Source organism: Crocuta crocuta, unplaced genomic scaffold (assembly GCF_008692635.1).
Source record: "Crocuta crocuta isolate KB4526 unplaced genomic scaffold, BGI_CrCroc_1.0 scaffold64, whole genome shotgun sequence".
Classification (NCBI taxonomy): Eukaryota; Metazoa; Chordata; class Mammalia; order Carnivora; family Hyaenidae; genus Crocuta; species Crocuta crocuta.
This window is the reverse complement of record NW_027530640.1, coordinates 11,376,116-11,395,316: the sequence shown is the minus strand read 5'-3', so window position 1 is coordinate 11,395,316 and position 19,201 is coordinate 11,376,116. Positions and strand designations below refer to the sequence as shown.

The following is a 19,201-nucleotide window of genomic DNA, read 5'->3' as shown; positions in this document are numbered from 1 at the left end:
TGGACGCTTAACCGACTGAGCCACCCAGGCGCCCCTTGTTGTCACTTTTCAACTATCTTCACAGCATCTTCACCAGGAGTGGATTTCACGTCAGGCAACCACTGTCTTTGCCCATCCATGAGAAGTGATTCCTCGTTTGCTCAAGTTTTATCATCCTCTTGGAACAGTTTAGTCACATCTTCAGGCTCCGTTTCTAATTCTAATTCTCTACATTTTTCCACCACATCTGCAGTGACTTCCTCCACTGAAGTCTTGAACTCCTCACATTCATCCATGAGGCTGGAATCTACTTCTTCCAAACTCCCGTGAATGTTGATATTTTGACCTCTTCCCATGAATCACCAATATTCTTAATGGTATCTAGAGTAGTGAATCCTTTCTAACAGGTTTTCACAAAGCTTGACACGGGGCTCGAACCCACAAACGGTGAGATCATGACCTGAGCTGAAGTTGGACGCTTAATCGACTGAGCCACACAGGCACCCCTGTATTTTCTTAATATTCTAATTGGAACTTAAAAGTCAAAGTGAATCCTTGATCCATGGCCTGCAGAATAGATGTTATGTTAGCAGCCATGAAAACAACATCAGTCTCATTGTACATCTCCATCAAAGCTCTTGGGTGACCAGGTGCATTGTCCATAAGCAGTAATGTTTGGAAAGGAGTTTTTTTGTTTTTGTTTTTGTTTTTTTTACCCTGAGCCGAATGTCTCAACAGTGGTCTTATTAACATAATTGAGTAAACCATGTTATAAGCAGACATGCTGTCATTCAGGCTTTGTTGTTCTATTTATAGAAAACAGGCCAGGTAGATTTAGCTTAATTCTAAGGGACCTTGGATTTTTTTCAATAGTAAATAAACACCGGTTTCAACTTAAAGTTATCAGCTACATTAGCTCCTAACAAGAAAATCAGCCTGTGCTTTGAAGCCAGGCATTAACTTCTCCTCTCTATCTCTATAAGTCCTAGATGGCATCTTCTTCCAATAGAGGGCTATTTCATCTACATTGAAAATCTGTTGCTAGAATATAGCCACCTTCATGAATTAGCTAGATCTTCCAGAAAACTTGCTGCAGCTTCTATATCAGCACTTGCTGCTTCACCTTGCACTCGTATGTTATGGAGGTGGCTTGGTTTCTTAAGCCTCGTGAACCAGTCTCTGCTAGCTTCACACTTTTTCTTCTATAGCTTCCTCACCTCTCTCAGCATTCATAGAATTAAAATAAGTTTAGGGCCTTCCTATGGATTAGGCTTTGGCTTAAGGAAATGTTGTGACTGGTTTGATCTTCTGTCTAGACCACTAGAACTTTCTCCATATCAGCAAAAGACTGTTTTGCTTTCTTATCCTTCCTGTGTTCATTAGAGTAGCACTTTGAATTTTTTTAAGGAACTCTTGGCATTCACACCTTGGCTAATTATTTGGCACAACAAGCTTGTCTTTTGCTATCTCTTAACATGCCTTCCTCACTAAGCTTGATCATTTCTAGCTTTTGATTTAAAATGAGATGTGAGACTCTTGCTTTCACTTGAACACTTAAGGACCCATTGTAGGGTTATTATTTGGCCTAATTTCGGTATCATTGTGTCTCAGGAAATATGGAGGCCTGAGGAGAGATTGGGACATAGGAGAATTGCATGTCCGTGGAGCAGTCAGAACATATACAACACTTGAGTTAAGTTCACTGTCTCATATGGGTGTGGTTTGTGGCTACGCAAAACAGTTACAATAGTAATCTCAAAAACCACTTATCATAGAGCACCATAACAAATATAATAATAATGAAAAAGTTTGATATATTCCAAAAATTACCAAAATGTGACAGACACAAAACGAGCAAATGTTGGAAAAATGGTGCTGATAGCCTTGCTAAATGCAGGTTACCACAGACTTCCAATTTGTAAAAAATGTAATATCTCTAAGTGTGCCAAAGTGAAGTGCAATAAAATGAGATATTCCTGTAGCAGGATTTTTGGATAGCACAGATGAAAGAAGGTTTTTGAATTCTGGAGTAGCAGTTCGTGAAAATGGGCATCCATGGTAGACCACAAGAGTCTTGGGGAAATGTCTCCTAAGTATCTATTTGTTTCAATTATCTTCTTAGGCAAGGCAGGCCAAGGTTAAACGGCTCTTTCGCCCCATTGAGGAGCTGAAGAAGGACTTTGAGGAGCTGAATGTTGTCATTGAGACTGACATGCAGATCATGGTGCGGCTGATCAACAAGTTCAATAGTTCCAGCTCCAGCCTAGAAGAGAAGATTGCTGCACTCTTTGATCTTGAATATTATGTCCATCAGGTATTGTTATTTCTTTGTCCATAAATCTGACTTTGAACTATTATCTCCACCAACAAACCTCCCTGCCCTAAATCCTACGGAATTAGCATCAGGATCTTTCCTTCTCTCAAACCTCCATGATTTTGTCAACACTGATGATACATCAGAGGCAAAATAGACATGGTTTCTGTTTCATGTAGCTTATAGTTTGGTAGAGGGAACAATTAAATAATGAACAATTGAACAATGAACAATTTAATAATGAGATAATTAGAATTTAAACTTGTGATAAGGGCTCCAGAGTATAAAGCGGAAGTATATAACAGGAAACTTAGCCTAGTTAGGGGTGTTGAGGAAGGCTTTTGTAGATAAAGTTTTATTGGACACAGCCACACCTGTTTCTTTATGTTCTATTGTTTGGGGCTATTTTTATGGTACGATGCAGAGTTTAATAGTTCTGACAGAAACCCTATGGCTCACAAAAGCCACAAATAATTACTATCAGCCCTTTGGAGAAAGTTTGCCAACCCTTGGATCAGAGTACTACAGGCAGAGGAAACAACGTATGCAAAGAGTCTGAGGTAGAGAAGAGAGAGCTTGGTGAGACTGAGGACCTGGGAAGTACTGGATATGGTAGCATAGATAAAGTGGAAAGGTTAGAGATTCAGAGAGATGGAATTGGGAATATCAGGCTCTTTATGTTTTTATCCTTGATTTTAAGACTCATTGGAGAATTTGCAACAGGAAAAGGACTGATCACACTTGTGCCATAATTATAATAGTTAATATTTGTTGAGCATTGCCATAGACAAGGCACTTACTCAAGTACTTTGTACACATTAATTCGTTGACTTCCACAGCTGCCTTTTGAGTGGGTGCTGTTATTAGTTGCAATTTATAATTGAGGCAGATAAGACACAGGTCACATCTAAGATTGCTGACATTCACCTAATTAGTGAGTGCTAGAGCAGGGATCTGCAGTAAGGTCTGTCTGACCCGAAACTGTGCTCTTTACCTTTTGGTTTCTCTTCCTCTCCCAGGATACTGGTATCATTTTAATGAAGCTCAGAAGGGATTAGGTAGATCTAAGGAGAAGGAGCCAAGAGAACCTATTTATTTATGCAATAAATTAATTTACTCCATGCCAGTAAGTCCCAAGACCTATTTCAGGCACTTAAAATACATCCTGGGAACAAAATTGGAGCTTACCATATAGCAGAGGCAGATAGATAATAAATACAACTAATAACTAATAAGTATGGATGGTGTGTTTAAAGTTGAAAAATACTCTGGGAAAATAAAGGTAGAATTTGGTAAGGACTGGCAGTGTTGGAAAGGAGCATCTCAGGCAGGAGACATAGCACGTGCCAAACCCTTAAGGTGGGAGCATGTGTAGTGTGTTTGTGGGATCAGAGCAAGGCCATGTAGTTGGAGCTGAAAGAACAGAGGGAAGTAGATGAAGCTTAGACAGATGACGGGAGGAAGATCATGGATTGCCTTGTAGACCATGGAAAAGAATATGAAACTGAACATTATTAAAGGTTTTTGAGCATAAAAGCAACATGCTGTGACTTAGCTTTAAAGGATCCCTTTCCCTGTTTTGTTAAGAATTAGACTGGAGACAAGGGGTGTGGGTAGAAGGACGGAAACCAAATAGGAGGCTCTTGCGGTAATTCAGACTAGGGACGATGGTGGCCCAGGAAGACTATGTAATCATAATCAAAAGCTTGTTTGAGATCCTCATCAAGATATAGATCTTCAGTATCCTCCCACGCATGACTATGTCCTTGTACTCTATAAACTAGGCTAAAAGACCTTCTTTCTTTCTTTCTTTCTTTTGGATTTTGCCAGCCTTTGTGATGAGAGAGGATGAGTGTATACTGTTATCTGCAGGAATTATGATGTGGCCTCTTCATCTTCTTTCTTTGCTCAAAACTCTTTCTCATTCCTCAAATAGCAGGTCTATGATCCTCTTAGAGAGAAAGTGGGCCTGAGTTCTCTTTCCTCTTTCCTGTCTTTCTCTCCAGGGTGAAAAACAAGAATTCCAACAGCTTTTCCGTTACAGATATTTAAAGGATTAAGAAGCCTAGGGGTTATTGGCCAACTCAGTCCTGCTCTGATCTTGGCAGCTTTTATTTTTTTTTCTCATTTAACATACTTGGGTGGATCTTTAGGTATCAGGTTTCTAAAGGCCCTTCTTTTAGTTGAGCATAAAAGGCCAAAATCACTGGAGAGCTTATCATACCCACAGGAGAGTGAGTACACAGGAGGCTAGCAGGGCCCAGGCAAAAAAAAAAATTCATGCAAGCCTGCCAGTGTCATCTCTGGGGTGACATCCTGTTCTGCTTTCATGGGTTACTATGGAGTAACCCATAGTGGGGTAAACAGTTTCTTCAGTATCACCTAATCAGTCTGAGGTTGGCTCAGGAACCCTTTCCTTGGTGAGGCCAATCTTGCCCTCTTGGCAGAAGAGTCATAAATGTTCTGCTTATGACTTTAGATTAGAAATATAAGGTCCTTTAGATTAGAAATATAAGGTCCTTGGCTTTGGGTTGGTATCTTAAGTTATTGTGCCACAGTGTTGAGCTGTGATTTCATAGGAGAATTAAGACATAGCCTAACCTTTAATTCTAATTGCAATGGGGGAATTCAGGTAATGAAGTGCTCGCTTTGAGGAAGATAGGACTCCCCTTGCCAGAAACTTCACCAGTCCATTCCGGTTCTAGACTCACTAACTAGAAGCTTTGAGGAACCATGGGCTTCAAGGACCCAAACAGGATCCGCCCAAGGACTATATTGGAATTATTAAACAGGATTTGTGAAAAGCTAAGCCATGTATTTGGAAAACAGTGAGTTAATTATGAGGTGCAGCCTCTCTCTGCCCCATGTGCCCTAGGGCAATATGTTTGCCTCCCCTTGCATGACTCCTCAGTTATTTACCATGGTTTCTCCCTTTCTCTGTTTCCTGTCCTCTTATTGTCTGGCCAGTGCTCTGGTTCTCTATTTTCCTCTAGAGTGTTGGCATAGTTCCCTTCCTCATGCATTCCTTCCCTCTACCTTGAGTTTCTGTTCACCTGTTCCTTCCCATCCTGAAGGCAGCCTGGGGAAAGTTGTGGCCCCAGACCTAGGTGGGGAGCTGCAGATCTGCACCCTTATGATGCCTTCTCCTGTGTGATGCTGAGCAGGGCCCAGATTCTGAAGCTAGATCTTCTGGGTGTGCAGTGGGCAGAATGATTCTTCCTCATCTTCTGTGAAATAACAAGTGAGAAAAGATACCGAAGAGATCGAGGTGCTTATCTAAATGTTAGAATTTATAACACCCTGAATTGTCTCATCAGAACCTCTGGGCTGTGTTGCTTTGTGGCTGTTAGACTGGCAGCTGCTCCATTAAGAACTCCTACCAGCTTTGACAAGTAGCCACCCCAGGCATGGAATGACAGGACTCAGAGCCATGGCTTTGTTATCGAGAAAACTTGTAGGAGGGAGGATCAAAGAGAGGCAGTGCATTCTTAGATTTTAAAATTAGAGTATGTAAGAAAGGAAGGCTCATGAAGTATTATTAGTGCTTATGTCAGCCAAACACTCAGCTCTCAGTCTCCCTAGTTGGCTGGCCTATGGCCCAGTAATCACTCCTCTCCATGAGGACAGATTGGTACAGAAAAATCCCAGCCCTGGCATAGGGCCCTTATGGCAGAGCAGACTCCATGCTTATTCAGGCCTCTGGATTGGACATGTCTTCAGGTCTCTCGTACCAGGGACCCATCCATTTTGTTGGCAAAGATACCCCAGGTTGCCTTTTTTTTCTCCCAGTAGACTTTATTTTAGTAACATAGTTTTCTGATCAGATTTATTCATTGGTTTAACAATTATTTATTGGGGCACCTGGGTAGTTCAGTCAGTTAAGCATCCGACTTTGCCTTGGGTCATGATCTCATAGTTCATGAGTTCGAGCCCCACATCGGGCTCCCTGATGTCAGCACAGAGCCTGTTTTGGATCTTCTGTCCCCCCCCCCCACCTCTCCTGCTTCCACAGTCCCTCTCTTTCTTTCTCACTCTCGAAAATAAATAATAAACATTTTTAAAAACCCAGTTATTTATTGAGTCCCTAAGTATATGCTCAGCACTGTTGTAATTGCTGGACCTACAAGAGTAGACAGACAGAAAAAAAAAAACCCTGCTCTTGTGGAGATGATAGTAGAATATATAAAAATGATCTTCTAAGTGGTAAAACAGGTTAGTTCCATCCAGAAACACAGGCAAAGGCAAAGTCCTTCAAACTCAGTTTCTCTGTTAGAGCCTTTGTCTAGTTTGGAAGTGCATAGTCAGATAGGAAGTAGCTCTGTGGCATCTGGAGGAAAAAGGTAGACAGCAGTCACATTTTTGGGCTCTAGCTTCCTGCATTGTCCTGGTAACTTGTAAAGTAGGGTCCACCTGTGGGCAAGAGGCAGCCTTTATAGGAACAAAGATACTTCCAATGGAAACTATAGTTATGGCATGAACGAAACAGGATCCAGTGACCTTTCTAAGCCAGTTGAGTGTTATTTTTCCAGGATACAAATGAAGCCTGGGGAATGATACTCCCTTTAAAATAAAAGAGAAAGAGTCTAGACTTGGGGCTTTGGACCTTAAAGGATAGCCTAGACCAGTGCTGTTTGAAATGTTATGCACTGTGCAATCATAGCCACTAGCCAGGAACACAGACCTACACTTCAGCCTTTGAGAGAGAGACTTCTATGTAGATTTTATCATGAGTGCCCTCAGAATGAGTCAGCCTTAGACTGTATGAAATGAGGAAGAGGAAGGAGAGGGGTACTATTGGTACTCCTCCTCTAGCCCTCTGCTAGACCCCTCTCCCTCTGCAACTGGGTTCCTGTTACATAGTCCCTGATTTCTAATTAAAAAACAACCTTTGGAGCACCTGGGTGGCTCAGTCAGTTAAGCGTCCAACTTTGGGTCAGGTCATGATCTCGTGGTTCATGAGTTCGAGCCCTGCATCAGGTTCAGTGCTGTCAGCGCAAAGCGGGCTTCACATCCTCTTTCCCTCTGTCTCTCTGCTCTTCCCCTGCTTGTGCTCTCTCTATCTCAAAAATAAATAAACATTTAAAAACAATAATAATAACAAAATTAAAAACAGTTTTTCTTTTCTTTTTTTTTTTTTTAAGTGCTGCTGTCTCTGCTGCCCACATTGGGTCTGGATATAAACAGGAAGCATGGCACCATTTAGTAGTCCTTATGATGCCAGATCTTTGTGTTAACAGCTTGTACATTTGGAGTAAGCTTTGTGGTTCATTACGGTTTTAGACTTTTCCAGGACATGTTTGGCATAAGCAGTAGCTAGGTGCCATTTCTGGCATTTCCCACACAGGTGCCCAAAAATCATGTTAGATGAATTCAGAGATCTCAAATTTAAGACTTTAGAATATTAGAAAGGCCACCATTGGTTTTTACTTGATTTTTTAGGCTTTTAGAATAGTCACCAAAAGAAAGGCAGTAAGAGCCCCTCTTTTCTTGATGGCTGGACTATACTAAGCCATGCTTTTGTTACAGATGGATAATGCACAGGACCTGCTTTCCTTTGGTGGCCTTCAAGTGGTTATCAATGGGCTGAACAGCACAGAGCCCCTGGTGAAGGAGTATGCTGCGTTTGTGCTGGGGGCTGCCTTTTCCAGGTGAGTGGCATGGATGGACATCCCATTGGCCAGAATTGTTGGGACCCTTCAGGTGAAGTCTAGTTTTTTATTTGGCCTGATTGGCCTGGAAGAAGGTTACACTTGAACTCTTTCTTGCACATGTCTATCCACATTGCAGTGTAATCCTAATGAAACTAGAGTAAGAATTTGATTCTGCCCTTATTCCAAGTAGATGTTACCATGTATGACTCTCTGTTCTCTCTTACCCTAAGGACATCTCATAATGTATGATAGGTCACATTCTCTGTTGTAGTCAAAGTTCATAAAAAGTTACACCAACCATAGCTAGTTGAGTGGGAAAGAATGAACTCTAAGAGTTGATCCTTTTGCAGTAAAGCCATATCTGATGAAGAATAAATGAGGTACCTGACCAAGGAGAGCCTTTTGGGGGGAATATGTCTTGTCCTGATTGTCTGATAACTGTCAACATGCAGTCAGGTTATTGTACTCTCTGGGTTGGGATTTGTTTAAATTTCAGTTATTCTGGGTTATGCTAGAAAAGTGACAAGGCAGGAGCATTGGGGAGACAGCATCTCTAAAGAGTGGATACAGAAAGCTTTGTGGGTACTACATCACTATACTAAAAAGGTCAAGACGTCTTCAAGCTGCAGTTGGTTCTTTGGAGCTGTAGTTCCTTTCATTTTTGAAAATCTGTTCCTAGGACTATATGTTCCTGTGCCTCTAAAATAGGAACCAGTATTTTGATTCTTGCTTCAAGGGCCTGGGCGGTGGCTATTAGGTGTTGTTCTGCTTGGGTGTTGGGATTAAGATGTTGCAGGAGAAAGGCTATTGTGAACACTTTTGCCATTGCACGCTTTGTTTTGAAAAGATTTCCTTTGCCTTTCATCCACGTTTATTGTTGTTTAATCAGAATCTCTGATGCCTTCTCATGGTGAAAGTCTTCAGCATCTTTTTTAGTAAATGGAGGGGCAAAGCTGGGAAGGCTAGAAGAATTGTTGCATGAGGGGAGGCCAAGCACCCTGCAGGTCTCTCTGTCCCTCATCACAAACGTGCCTTGATCTCCAAGCCCTGGTTATCCTGTGGTGGTTTTGTTGACAGTCAAGGCTGTGGCTTCCAGGGTACTCCGTCTCCCTTGGTCTCATCTACCAGACCTAGAAAGGCTCTCAGGAAGCCCAAGGAAATCTTTGCATGTGCATCTGCTGGAAGGGTGGAGAATCTATGAGTTTGTCTTTGGTTGCTGTGATTTCAGCCCTAGAGAGAAGTTCAGGGTCTTACCTTCAGGGCTTTAGAAGCTTGAGAACTTATTGAGGCTCACTTTTTGTTTCTCAAGCCATGAAATAACTGAATAAAATATTATTAGGCTCTCTCCCCAGACTCTTTGGAATTCTTTGCTGTAATCCCAGGTACCTTCTTTCCACTTTCAGTATGAGCAAATGTCCCTTGCCATTGCTTCTGGAAATACATTTCTTTAGCAAAACTGTGTAACATTCTTGATGTCATATCTTATTTAAAGGGGACTAACTGAATGACTTGAGAAGCGTGTATTAGGCCTGCTTAGCAGGCCATAACTCACTCTGGGGATATGCCAATATGTGGTGTTATTAAGACTTCTCTGTGATTGTATTAGCATAAGACCACGTTAACATTTATGCAGCATCACTAAAATTTAAATAGAGATAAATATAAAATATTGCAACTTAGTGTTTTGGTGGCAAGCAAACTGCTGTATTTAAAATGTTCTAGCCAGGCTTTTGATGGCTCACTGGAGGGCAGTTACCGTGATAGCAGGGTATGGCACCAGAGCTTTTGGAAGCCACAAGCAGGCTCCTAAACATCATGAAAATGTCACTGTTTTATGCAAAGAGGAACTTGATGCAAGGTGACTATTTCCATGCAGAGAGACAGGCTTCAGTGCTCTATCCTGATATTCATTATTTACTCTTGATGTCCTAAGTGTTGGTTTTGCAGCTCCCTACCTGCCCCCAGCATACAGGTGTGCACACACATAACACATGTCTATATGCACGCATGCACACACACAGTGTGTGATTGGTTGAACTTCCTTTTCAAGAGGGCATTCAAGGGATAGTGAGCATATTGAAAACATGGAGTCCCAGGGTTTGGGGGTGTTATTTAGACATCTTTCCTGAGATGATGCCCTTTTCTATTTAAGGGCAAGAATGCTGCTCAGTCTAGAAGTTTGAGTATTTGGGAGAACCAGTCAGACCACAGCACCAAGAGTCAGAAATCTAGGTTCAATTCCAGTTGTCTGTTCTTTACTGACACTGTTGTTTGCCCATAGGCAAGTGTTTTCACCTAAGCCTCATGTTTTCATTTGTCAACTAAAAACAATGATAACTGTTCTCTGCATCACAGAAGGTTGAGTGAATATAAAATAGCACCGTATACAGCAAGTCCTGTGAAAATGCTTATAAAGCACCTGTCAGTGATAAGGGGTAGAGCATCATCATGCTCACCATGTGTCCTTTTTACTATGAATTTTCACTATAAGGCATTCTTTTACTTCTTTTGTTTTCACAGTACAAACCTTTATCTTCCTAATTTTCTTTTCTGCTTATGTCCTACCACATATATCTCTTGGTGCTTCATGAGGGTGTTTATTTGCCTACTTGGGTTAATTGCTTAATAAAGCCTCCACACACATTTCTGCAGATAAATGATATCTTCCCTTCTGTTAAACATGAAGCAATTATTGCAAGATCAAGAAGAAAGAGTTGACATAAATGTAATTGACGTGGCCACTGAATGTTACATGGCCTTTGTTCCCTTATTTAAATATTATTCACACTTATTTATGGGTCACAGACCCTCATTTTCTGCTGCTTGGTGCCTTCATTTAAGAAAGGTCACACTCTTGAATAAGAAGATATGCAGAGATAGGGAGATTGGGGTCTGATGCCTTCGGCAGCCTCATCTTTTCATGGTTTCTTTCTTCCTTCCCTATCTCACTGCCCCTTCCTCACCAACCCCCATCTCCCCCTCTTTCCTTCTCTCTCTGTTCTGCCTCCTTTCTTCTTCTTCAAGTCAGTTATTTTCACTGGCCTTTCCCTGACCTGATAACATCTCATGAGGGCACCTGTGTCTATTTGTCTACAGTCTGACTTACCAGGAATCTCTGGAGTCCTGGACAAGTAATTTGTGCTTCTGTGTGTGAGAAGTCTCAGAAAGCCTCCTGTAATCTCGTTTTGGTTTTATTTCTCAAAGTAATAAGTACTTTGACTTCTTTGCTAAAGTGCCGGCTGCCTTCTTTTGTGTCCCTCTTTCCTCCCTATATGTAGCCTTTACCTTTTAACTGTCAGGAGTTAAGTTATCAAGAAACTGGTGTGCTTGCCCCAGAGAACATTGGCTTTTGCTGTTCTGATGCCCCTTTCTCCATCGTTTTTCATGTTTTGTATCCATCTTTAGTAATTCACATTCTCATCTGCATATGTATGCTTTATTATGCAACTATATGGGATTGTAGGTTCTCACTGAAGGCAGTATTTTTGTTTGAACTGTCCACAGTTCAAAGGGGTCATGGACCTATGCCTGGTACAAAAAAGGATGTACATATGCCTTCAGTTATACTGCAATTATGTTCTGTTATGATGGATCCTTGGAATAGGATTCTGTTCTATCTTGTCTCTTCTTGTCATCTGCCTGGGAACCTCCTTAGCAGATTTTATGTTAGTTACATCTCTTTATAAAATGAATATCTCCCTCATTCCCAACCCTGCACCGCTTACCCCATGATTTGTTGTGTTTCTGGTTTCCTGAGTTGTATTCTTCCTACCAATTCGTTTTTGTAATGTTTTATTTATTTCTGAGAGAGAGAGAGAATGAGAGAGAGAGAGAGGGCGGGAGGGAGGGAGAACGTGAGCAGGGGAGGGTCAGAGAGAGGGAGACACAGAATCCGAAGCAGGCTCCAGGCTCCGAGCTAGCTGTCAAGAGCCCGACGCGGGGCTCGAATCCAATAACCGTGAAATCATGACCTGAGCTGAAGTCGGACGCTTAACTGATGAGCCACCCAGGCGCCCCTCTACCAATTCATTTTTAACTATTTGGCCAGTGTCCTATCACCGAGTCTATCTCTGCCTATTGACCTCCAGTTTCCAGATTTCTGTCCTACCATCCTTAGTGAATTTTAGTGCTCATCTGCATCTACTCTCCTCTTTCTTGGTGGCTTTTTGAGTTTGCTGGGGATTAACATTCTCACCTCTCTTGATCTTTATCTTCTGGTATCCACTAGATACCTTGAAATTCATTTCCCATCTTCTTCAACATCTCATGTTCTCTGACCACCTCCATTATTCACATTTTCATCTCTCCGTCTGAACCTGGCTTTCAGCCTCTGTACATCTTTGCATTTTCCCTTTCCATCATTGTTTCTCACTCTCCCCTCTCTCCAGGCTCCTTCCTCTTAGTTTACAATGTTCTCAATTACTTATCTAGTGGCTCCTTCCCACTACCACCTTAGCATTGCTTCCAGCATGACAACCTATATTTTCCTTCCCTTCCAAACTCAGTAAAAGAATAGAGAAAAAAGAGATTCAAATAAGTGCACATGAGCATTATTTTCCCAATATTCCTGAAGATTTTCAAGAGTATTTTGGAATCATTGACATCCCTTGAGTAGTCAGCAATGTCAATTCACTCCTTTCCTTTGGAAACTACTTCTTGGGGCACTTGGCTGGCTCAGCCAGTAAAGCATGCAACTCTTGATCTTGGGGTTGTGGGTTCAAGCCCTATATTGGGGGTAGATGTTATTTTTAAAAAATCTTAAAAAATAAAGAAAGAAACTTCTTGGCTGCCATGTGATTGTGGTCCTTTGGTTTTTATATCTCTAGAATTAATTACTACTCCTTTTCCTTTTATGGCAACATCATCATCTTACTATTTCCTAATTATAGCTATTCACCAAGAGTTTTTTTCTGACATTTTCCCTTTTCTCTCTCCCTTTTCTGTACCAGTGGTTCTGTCTATTTCCATGGTTTCAAATCCTGCTTCATTGTGGGTGATTCCAGTATCAATGTTGAAGTCTAGCTCTTCCCCTCAAGTCTCATCCTTCATTTGTACCGGTCTAATTGCACCTCACACTCAAGGAGAAGAAAGTGGAATTACTTTCTGTCTCTCTCACAAACTAAGTTTTTCCTCCCACATTCTCTTTTTATCTATTCTTGGCAGCATGATTGTCGTAGTTACCCAAGCTTGAAACTTTTGAGGGATATTTGAGTCGTCTTTGTCTCTATTTAGTTACTTACTTGGTGAATGAATCTTTTGGATTTTTATTTTCAGTATTGTGTCTACTAAAAAACTATTTCCCTTTTTTAAAATCTGTTTTAAGGAACTTGGATAATTGTGAGGATAGCAACATGTTCAGGGAGAGGGGTTCACTCTCCCAGTGGTAGGAAGTAAATAATCTAAACCAAGCACAAGAATCCCAATTTCTGTGGACCTAGACTGATTTAGAGATGTGCATGTGACCCTTTCTGACCAAAGTGATATGAAGACATGTTTGTTGAGAAAGCTTCTGAGAAGAATTTTTTACTCTCTTATAAAAAGTCCAGGGGCACCTGGCTGGCTCAGTCAGTGGAGCATGTGACTCTTGATCTTGGGGTCTTGAGTTCAAGCCCCATGTCAGGTGTAGACATTACTTAAAAAGAAAGTAAGGGGACTCTGGCCATCTCTTCATGCCTTGATTGCAGTTGTCTTAGAAGTGTAGCAGCTTAGACCAGTGAGTGAGAAGCCCAAGGACAAAAAGCCAACATGCTGAGGAGCAGAAATCATAGAAGGGAAAAGACAGAAAGAGACTAGGTCCTTTATGATAGAGTGTAGCCACTATACTGATTTAGGAACGATCTACTTCCATATTACTGTTGGGAGAGATAAAAAGTCTTTGTTTTTAAAAAATCACTGGTAGTCTTTATTCTTTTACTTGCAACTGAACATATTCATATTAATAAAATCTCCAGACTCTGTCATATCTTAAATTCCTTTTAATTCCTTTTGCTTCTACACAGCATTCGTCGCAATTTGTGGTTATATCTTTGTTTGATTACCTGTTTATTGTTGATAACCTTAGACTGTATGAGAATAGGATTTGCTTTCTCTCCTAATCTGGTTGTCTCCCTAGTTAGTATATAGCACAGAACCTTGAACTGAGAGCTAGGAAATAGTTACTGAAAGAAAAAAATGAAGAAACAAAAGAAAAAGCTAGTACCCAAGAAATGTTTTTCCAGTTGGGGATGGTATAGTGAGTGCTTTTGTTACTATTAATGGTGTAATAGTGGATGATTCAGATACCATTCCTTGACCCTTTAAAATCTAAAGCTGAGTTGTAGAGGTAAGTGTGTGTCACCCCCTGCCCCTCCCAGTCCAGGCTGAAGGCCCAGAAAATAGGAGATTAGAGATTGGGATGAGGTCAGATGTTGGAGATGCCAGCATTTGATAAAAGTCCAAATGTGACTCGTAGGACTGGTTCTGATCTCTTGACGCCAAGAGGTAATTTTTCACACTCCTCCAGTGACAGGGGAGGTGCCCAGACCATTTTATATCTGATAAATTGATTAGCATATTAGCCAAGATTGGCCCTGGGCAGTTGGATAGCTGTAGCTTTTAAGGCTGCATTCAAAGTCTGATATGTTTTTTCAAATGGCAATTAATGACAAATGGAGAATGAGCTCTAAGCCTGACCAGCCATCCTGACTACTACAGAAACCAAGACTTGATTCTGGTGAGGGAGGTACCACTTTGCTTAATTAACTTGTCCCTTGAACGTTTCTTTTGAATCTATTTCTTTGATGTGCCCCTGCTTCCTCTACATCCTCTGTATGGCTGCCTTGAAATTTTTTCATTATTGACTACCTCCTTCTTAATTTCTTCCTTGCCTAACTCCAGTCCACTAAGTTCTTTCCTTTAAACTTTATTAGCAGTTGTTGTTTGGACTCCTAAACTGACTCTTAAATACATGTAATTCTCTGTGTATGTCAGTTCTTTCTTGTTTCCCTAATAGATTTGAAAGCTGCTTCTTTTTTTTTTTTTTTTTTAATGTTTTATTTATTTCTAGGAGAGAGAGAGACAGCGTGAGCAGGGGAGGGTCTGAGAGAGAGGGAGTCACAGACTGAAACAGGCTCCAGGCTCTGAGCTGGCAGTCAGCACAAAGCCCGACGCGGGGCTCGAACCCACGAACCGCGAGATCATGACCTAAGTGAAAGTCGGACGCTTAACCGACTAAGCTACCCAGGCGCCCCTAGAATTGAAAGCTTCTTGAGACTGGAAACTGGTTCCCAATTCTATGGCACCCACAGAACTTTAGAGAGGGTATGTGTTAGAGCATTTCCTGGTACAAACTAAATGGTCTAACATAAAAGCTGAAATCACCAAAAATTGATGGGAGGAATGAAGCTGCTAACAGCAGGGAAACTTTTTATTTTCTATTTTGTGTGATTTTTCTTCCAGTGAATCTATATTATATTTGTAATTAAAATGTAAACAATAAGTAACAAAACAAAACAGGGAACCTATCTCTCTGTCGCAAGTGGTGGTTTACATTTCCCAAGAAGCATTCTTGGTTCAGAATAACTAAAGTTGCTGGATTAAGTATTTAAACATTTTCTTAAATGCTCAAATTACCCAACAAACTGTAGGGCCACTGCTTTGCATAACTAAAGAGGAAATTAATAACATCATATTCTTTATGTGGTAGCCCTGAAAAGAAGTGAGAGAAGTACTAAAGACAAATATAATGGAAAGTGCAAATCCTAAAAGAATAAGGAAAACTGAAACCTATAATAGTTCTGGGGACCCTGCCATTCCCTAGTGGCCAAGAACTTTTGGTTTCATGGCTTTATAAGCTGGAGGACAGGAGACAAAGCCTACAAGGCCATGAAAAGAAGAATTAGAAAAATGAAAATCTACTCAAAAGAAGATATTAAGACAATTTGGCTTTGAATAGAAGGGAGAAAAATTCCCCAGACAATTCTTCACCCAGACCAGCCCTAGGGTGCATTTGAACTGGAAATCACATTCCTTTTGTGGCCTGAAAATTGTCAAGCTGTGAATTTAGGCTAAAATGATCTCAATAAATAATGAACTGGAAAAAATATTTGTAAGTTATATTACAGATAAAGCATTAATACTCCTAATATTTATAAAGAGAACCTAAAAATAGAGAATAAACACAACTAATAATAACCCTACTGAAAAATGGGCTAGACACATAGTTTGCAAAAAAAAAAAAAAAAAGTAAGTGGCTTAACCACGTGAAAAAATGCCCACTCATAAGTAGAGAAAAACCAATGAAAACTACACTGAGATACTGTTTCTCACCTATCAGGTTGGCAGAAATTAAAACACTGATAGCATACTCTTTTTGTGAAGTTGTCAGAAAATAGACTCTCATACATTGCTGGTGGAAATATAAAATGGTACAGTCCTAATTGAAGGAAATTTGGCAGGATCTAGCAAAATTAAATATTATTTCTCATCTTGAAGTAATATTATTTCTATTCCCAGAATTCTACCTCTAAAATACATTGGTAAAAAATATGAAATGATGTATGTGTTCATGGTTATTCATTATAGCACTCATTGTAACTTTTTGTAATAGCAGAATGCAGGACTGTCCATCAGTAGGAAACTGACCATATGAATTGTTAACTTATTCCATGGAGTACTACATGGTCATAGAAAAGATCAAAGAATATTTCTATATTATATAGACTATTTCTATTGTGACACATTTTAGGATATGTTGTTAAATGAGAAAAATAGGTAAAATATGAATAATTGCTATTAATCATGTGTATATGCTTTATTTTAAAAAATGAAGGATAGAAAGTTATGTTATAGGGAGAGGGACTTTCCAATTAGTCATATATTTTATATAGTTAAAAACTCAAAATGTAAAAATCAAGAGCTAAATGAAACAGTTGAATCTATCTATAGAATTGGTGGCATAATCACACAGGGAGAACTATTTTGTATGATTTTGCAACCCAATAATTTGTACATCTCTATCTGGATATATCCTAAAGGCAAAAAAAGCCTGCAAAACTTCAGATATCTTAGTGTTGATGGAAGTGTTGGTGTTGTTATTCTGAGACTGAATTGTGGGATGAAACAGATGAATAATTATGCTGGTTTCTCTGAGAACCAGGATTTTCAGCATGACAGAAGGGAAATACTAATGTAAAATTGGAGATTGTGTAAAATCCTCTTTAGTCCTCACTTTGAATTGGAAGTACTAGTATGAACTCACAGTGAATTTTTTCCTTAAAAAGTGTGGGATTTTTTTGCTTTGTCCATTAGGTAAAAAGTAAAACCCAATAACAATGATCAATTCTCACTCTAGATTGTATTTTCTAAATACCATTTCTATCTAAAATTGCATTTTCCACAAAAAGGAACTGTGATTTCTTGGAGAAATTGCAGATGTCAAGTCTGGAGTAAGACATGTATGAAATGATAGTGAACATCTTGTCATAATAGAAAATAAGGAAACTCTGAAACACTTAGTAGGGTCTTGTGTCAAGAACCTAGGAGTCAACATGAAATAGTTTCTATTGGCTGTTGGTGGGGCAATTTGAGTTTTAAGGATAATAACTGCAATGAATTGAAGCAAATCAAATCTATGTATATCAGTCAAATATATATGTATCAAATCAAATATAGTACGCCTCAGTGTACTCAAATAGTTGATGAGGGGAAGTTCATCTTGACAGAGAAATTCTAGCTAAAAAAGGGAGAATGATGCAGTTAGAACATCACCATTTTGTAATGTTTAATGAATCAGTGCATCTTGGCAGTGATCATCAATGGTGCTAACATCCCACAAAGAAACAGAGTCAAACAGAGGCACCTGGGTGGTTCAGTTGGTTAAGTGTCTGACCTGGCTCAGGTCATGATCTCATGGTTTGTGGATTCAAGCCCTGCATCAGGCTCTGTCCTGAAAGCTCAGAGCCTGGAGCCTGCTCTGTGTCTCCCTCTCTCTCTGTCTTCTCCCCCTCATGCTCTCTCTCTCTCTCAAAAATAAGTAAACATTAAAAAACATTTTTTTTAAAGAAACAGTCCAACATTATGTGCCTTGCGGTGGGCAGTGTGATGTGCAACCAGATATCACTTCAAGACCCACCAAGGCATTTATTTCCACAAGTCTGGAAGTATTACCTACTCAAGGTTCATGATTGAGCTCCTCCAAGAATTAACCGAGAAGGAACCTCCATTGCCCAAGGTAGGGCCTCTCTCTAGGGCAGCCCACTTGCTGCCAGAGGTTCAAAGGGCTTCTACCTTTGTGTCCCAGGGGACAATTCTGAAAAACTCTAGAGCTCCCTGTGGGATCAAGTGAGACCTCTTTTGGAACTGCATCACAGTACACCTTCTCTCATTGTCTAATCTTGCTTCCCTCATCCCTCAAAGATATTGTTCCCAAGGGCACTTGGTAGTAAACCAATTTCCTACAAGTCCTAGAATCTATTTCCTGGGGACCTTGACTTGGACATGCCTTCTAATAAAAGTACACACCACCACCCATGAAGTCAACTGGACAGAAAATGAAATCTAAATCTGATCAAGATCCAGCTTCTAATTAAAAGGAAATATTGGGGACAGAGCTATATTAAGTGATGTAATGGACATATAATCAGAGAAACCCAGACTGTTTGAAACTGTAGAATACTGAATTTTTCAACAAACAAATTATAAGAAAAAAAATGGAATGAAACATGTAAATTAAAAGATACTTAAGATAAATATCAACCAATTATGCTATATTTAGATCCTGACCAAATCAGCAGTCTCTTAAAAAAATTGAGATAATTGGAGTCATTTAAACAATTTCTTAGTATTTAATAATACTGAGAAATTATTGTTATAAGCTTTTAATGTGAAATGGTACTGTGTGTTTTTGAAAGTCATTTTAGAGAAACATACCAAAAAATTATGAGTAAAATAGGATGTTTGAATTTTGTGTTATGATTGTATGGAGGAAATGGGTAAGTACATGGGTAGGGATATAGATGAAATGGGACTTGCCATGACTTCATAATTTTGAAAGCTGAGTTCTGGGATCTGGAGAAGATCATCATACCATTCTCTCTCTACTTTATATGAAAGTTTACATAAGAATAATTTTTAAAAAAATGTTCCTAATAGGCAGAATTTGCAGGTTACTAATCAAAACATATATAAATCCTCTTTGGTGGAACATGTATTTTTTTAACTTTTAAAAATATTTTAAAATTTATTTTTGAGTGTGAAAGTGCCAGCAGGGGAGGGACAG

General features: G+C 39.9%; 1 protein-coding gene across 5 annotated transcripts in view; it reads left to right on the top strand.

Annotated features, from left to right (window-relative positions):
• The window catches only part of SIL1 (SIL1 nucleotide exchange factor), a 215,257-nt gene that overhangs the window by 138,821 nt on the left and 57,235 nt on the right, over positions 1–19,201 (top strand). For 4 of the 5 annotated variants that reach the window (XM_077768734.1, XM_077768735.1, XM_077768736.1 and 1 more), the window contains 2 exons: positions 2,102–2,293; positions 7,820–7,941. In XM_077768734.1, coding sequence (XP_077624860.1) covers positions 2,102–2,293; positions 7,820–7,941 — 314 coding nt within the window. The remainder of the gene's footprint in view (positions 1–2,101; positions 2,294–7,819; positions 7,942–19,201) is intronic. The other variant, XM_077768738.1, reaches the window with a different exon arrangement.